Consider the following 4372-nt stretch of genomic DNA (forward strand, 5'->3'; position numbering starts at 1 on the left):
CCCCAGGCGGGTCTCGCATCCCCGCGGGCAGTAGCGGTTGGCGCGGCGGCACTGGGCACAGCAGTAGCCGCGCTCGTCCCACAGCGGGTGGAACTCCAGCCCGTTCTCCGACTGTCAGGAAAAGCTCGTGTCAGCACAGTGAGGGGGATGCATGGCCAGGGCACCCCGGGAGCATGGGCTGCACACCCCAGGAACGTGGCCAGAGCACCCCAGGAGTGTGGACAGAGGACTCTAGAAGCACGGACAGGGAGGACAGGCTGAGGACCCTAGGAAAATGGCCAGGCCCCCCTAGGAGCACAGCCAGGACAGGACATCCTCGGTAGGCACCCAGAAACACGGGCAGAGCACCCTAGGAACATGGTCAGGACACCCCAGGAGCATGGACAGGGTACTCCAAAAGCACAGCTAAGACACTCCAGGAGCACAGCCAGGACACCCTGGGTCTTTGGCCAGGACACCCCAGGAGCACAGCCAGGACACCCTGGAACCATGGCTGGGGCACCCCGGGCTGTGATTCCCTGCACTCACGTAGTCGTTGACGGGCAGATCCTCCTCAGTGAGCTGCCGTGCCCGGCGCTTGGGCCCCAGCTGCACATCCTTCTCCACCTTGTGTTCACTCCCTCCATCCAGCCAGCTCTGGTTGTCCATAAGCAGCTCAGGGTCTTCTTCTTCTGCCCCTTCAAGGTCGGCCAGCTCAGGAGCTACAGGAAGAGGACGAATGGTGCTGTCAACAACCAAGGAGCAGGGGGAGAAATGCAGCAGCAGCCATGAATGCCTCTACCAAAATTTGATGCTATGGTACAAGACAAGAAAAAGCTCAGACCTGAGCAGCCTCACAAGCAAACCAGCTCTATTTCATTGACTCCTGCTCTTACCAAGGCTGGGAGAAGGACTATAGGAGATAGAATGGCAGGAGGACATCTAGAGAAGAGATGGCCTGTCCCTTCCCTATGCTCACAGGTGGCTATTGCCCATGGCTGGTGTTGGCATCTCCTGCACAGGATTGGGGGTGCAGGGAAACACATCTTCATGGTGGGCTCTGCTGCTATGGAGGGGATTTATAGAGCCCCAGCAAAGCAACACAATTTGGGGCAGATTATACTCGGCTACAGCACCTGTTGGTGGCTTAGGTAACACGCACAGTGCCATTAACTTTCTTTGCAGCAGGAGTTGACAGCAGGGACTGGGGGAACAGAAAGGGGAGAGTGGCTGAGGACAGCAGCCTCACTCCACATCGGGCATCCCTGGTGCCCACTTGCTCCCAGAACCATTGATGGCCCTGATCTCACTGGTACCCTTGGCAGGTGAGATGTACCTCTGCAGCTGCAGAGCAGAGAGAGTTTTCTCAGTGGGAGTTTTTAAACTGGCTCAATCGGGTAGAAGTGGGTTAGAGCAAGTGGGTAATTACACTGGCGGATCTCAGAGGCTGCAGCCTCTGCGAGAGCTGTGTAGTGAGCAGCTGGAGGTGGCAACCCTGTTGTGTGAGTTAGATGCAGATGTCTGCTCATGCTCTGATCTTCATGCGGTGATGAGAATTTAGTCGTCCCAGTTTCCAGCAGCACTGGCTTCTCCACAGGTATAAAGGGCTTGGGTTTTTTCCTTGTTACGAGGAGGGTGGCTGCTCTGCAAAGGGCAGGGCAGCAGGGAGCTGGCAGAGACAAGAGCTTTGCAGAGAGAAACTTCATCCCCTGCTGTTACATTGGCCACACTCTCTTGTCTCCATGGCCAACATTATGTTCCTGTCTGAGATGTACAATGAGGCTGTGGAAATGGGTTCCCACCACATCACGGTGGGCAACACGGCAGGGGGGACACAAGTGGGTGGCTGCTCCTGGTGAAGGGCCTCATGAACACTTTGGGGAGGAGATGGCTTCTTGTACCTGCTATGGGCGTGGGGTAGATCCAGTAGATGGTCATGTTTCTACAGATGTCAAAAATTTTGGAGTCCTTCAGGAACTCCTTGTTCTGAATGGGCTTTTCCCCAGGCACCCAGACCACGGACTGCTCAAAGTAGGTGGCTGTGATTTCTTCTCCCTGGAAGAAGAGCAAGATTTCACCCTGTCATGGTGAGACATCACTAGCTGCTTCTCCTCCCCTTGGCCTACCCAGAGGCACCTCTCCCCTCCCAGAGGGCAGCTGGCAACTGAACTGCCAGATGCAAGACCCCACTGGTCTTCACAGATCAAGACCCAACATGAGTCTTGTCTTCCCTGTCCACTTTCAGGTGCCACCACCCCACTGTCTCCTTCCTCCATTCATCATGCTTCAAGAGCCTTCTTCTGTGCTTTCCCCACCATCTGTAAGAGCCTTCTGGAGCACCCTAGCTCATTTAGAACCCAAGATTAAAACATCTCCTCTTTGCTTTGCTCTTCTTACTACTTAATTTCTCTCTCCGTCTGCTACTGATTTTGTGATTGAACACTTTAATTTATTCCTCTCAGAAATTCTTTGCACGGCCGTGTTCTGTAATTTATACCACATGTCTCTGCCATTGCATTAGCCCATGGTGTGTTTTGGCAGGTGCTCAGGGAGGGAGATATATAAAGATTATTGGATGGGTCTGTGCTGAGCTCTCTGCCAAGGCAACATTGTGCATGTTGGTGGTGGTAGCCCACAGAGCAAGCTGGCAAATGGCATTTTTCTCTCCAGAAGGTGTCTGGAGCTGCATTTCTCTTTGATAGAGTTTTTCCTTATGGCTTGGGGAAGTGTGAGGAAAATGCCAACACAACCTGGCCCAGTCTGAGTTGTTTCCGGGGTCTCTGGTGAAAGCCACCGGGTTGGGGAGGTGCTGCCTGGAGGACCTGGCAGAACAGCAGACCCTGGGAAGAGATGACTGGAGCTTAAATCTACATTTATCTCCTTGGGTTTTACATTTCAGCTCTCTACCCGAGGCAATGTTCTGCTAAAGCCTGGGAAGTCATATCCCTTTTACGACAGCAGCTGAAAAGATCTATTAGCTTCTTACAGCATAATCAAAGAATCGGTGTCTGGGAATTTGGGTCATGATTCAGGGAAATGTTTCTGCCCACGCTTCGTTTCTAACATGTGTCCTGCTGGTGTTTTATCTGCAATGGCCTCCTTGGGGTGGGATTAAATCTGCTAACACCCTTCGACTTGCAAACAGGGAGCAGGAGGGCTGTGACATTGCCTGGAGCTTGGAGATGGGGCCAGGGACACAGGACAGCTGCTTCCAAGGGACTGAGCCATCACCCCAGGTTACACTGTCTGAGAGGGGTTAAAATATGGAGTTAAAGAATATTTCCATGCAGCATGGAAAGCGTGTGGCTCCTTGCAGCAGGATGTGGTGGGCAAACGTTAAATGGGTGTCAGAAGCAGTTGGGCATGTGGATGGGAGCAAGGTCCACCAGGACAGGGAGGTGACCCCAGCCCTGCACGTCCCACCTCCCAGGGCTGTATGCCGAGTACTTTCTCAAATTGCATTTCTTAAATGTGGCTGCTCTTTTAAATTCATTACTTCTGCCTCATTCTGCTTGAGAACATGAGGCTCAATTCCTGGAGAAAACAATTTGATTGACTTTTTGGTGCCTGCTAATCCTGAGCTGCCTTGCGACCTTTTGACTACAACAGGATTATTGTTCCTGCTCTCCAGTGTTGTGCCGAGAGGTTTTTGTCTGTTGGCTGTCTAATCCCATCTCTTTCCACTTGTTGTTTTTAACAGCAATCCTCTGAAATAAGATCATTTTATGAAGTGATCAGAACTCATTATTTCTCTATTGTGGAGTATCCTGAAAGGCTGGAGCCAATGGGAGGGTGATGGGAACTGGAGCCCCACTCCCAACGCCAGGGAGAGGAGAGAGTTTCCCCAGGGGTGGAAGGGTGTTTAGTCACCTACCTCAAGCTCAGGGATCTTGGCCTCTGTTGTTTCAGGTAGGACTCTAGTCTGAGTTTTGATGAAACATTTCTGAAGTCCCACAAAGAAGATGCCAGTTATTCCCTGCAGCATCAGAACAAACACCAAAGGAGCAGTCAGGGCAAGGCAGGAGGGTGAATAACCCCATCGCACGGAGGGGGCAACTGAGTGAGCAGTTTGTTGTATTTTTCCTGTGGATGTTTTCGTGCCAAGCCTGCTCAACAGCAGTGCTAAGATGTACTAACAGGTTCTCCTAAGGGATATTGCATTTTATGGTTTGGGAGAACTGGGCTTTTTAAAAATATTTTTGAGGCAGATAGTAATAACATTTTTACTTTGTTCCCCTTCTCCTTGTAACTATCATGAGCTCTAGTTATCATATAAATAAAAATATGCAGAATAGCATCTGACCGTTATGGTTATACGAACATTCAGCCCCTGGTTCCTGCTGGGCTATTAGCTGAAAATTTTGCCATATGTCACTGCACAGGGTATTTCCCT

The 4372-nt window shown here is 51.5% G+C and overlaps 1 protein-coding gene across 1 annotated transcript in view; it reads right to left on the minus strand.

The window, feature by feature from the left end:
- Window positions 1-4372, minus strand: part of TNMD (tenomodulin) — a 9158-nt gene that overhangs the window by 630 nt on the left and 4156 nt on the right. The window contains exons 4-7 of the mRNA XM_009997168.1: window positions 3854-3955; window positions 1881-2034; window positions 529-701; window positions 38-111 (exon numbers count right to left, since the gene is read on the minus strand). Of these exons, the coding sequence (XP_009995470.1) occupies window positions 38-111; window positions 529-701; window positions 1881-2034; window positions 3854-3955 (503 nt within the window). The remainder of the gene's footprint in view (window positions 1-37; window positions 112-528; window positions 702-1880; window positions 2035-3853; window positions 3956-4372) is intronic.

This window comes from Chaetura pelagica, unplaced genomic scaffold, assembly GCF_000747805.2.
Source record: "Chaetura pelagica isolate M959 unplaced genomic scaffold, ChaPel_1.0 scaffold344, whole genome shotgun sequence".
Classification (NCBI taxonomy): domain Eukaryota; kingdom Metazoa; phylum Chordata; class Aves; order Apodiformes; family Apodidae; genus Chaetura; species Chaetura pelagica.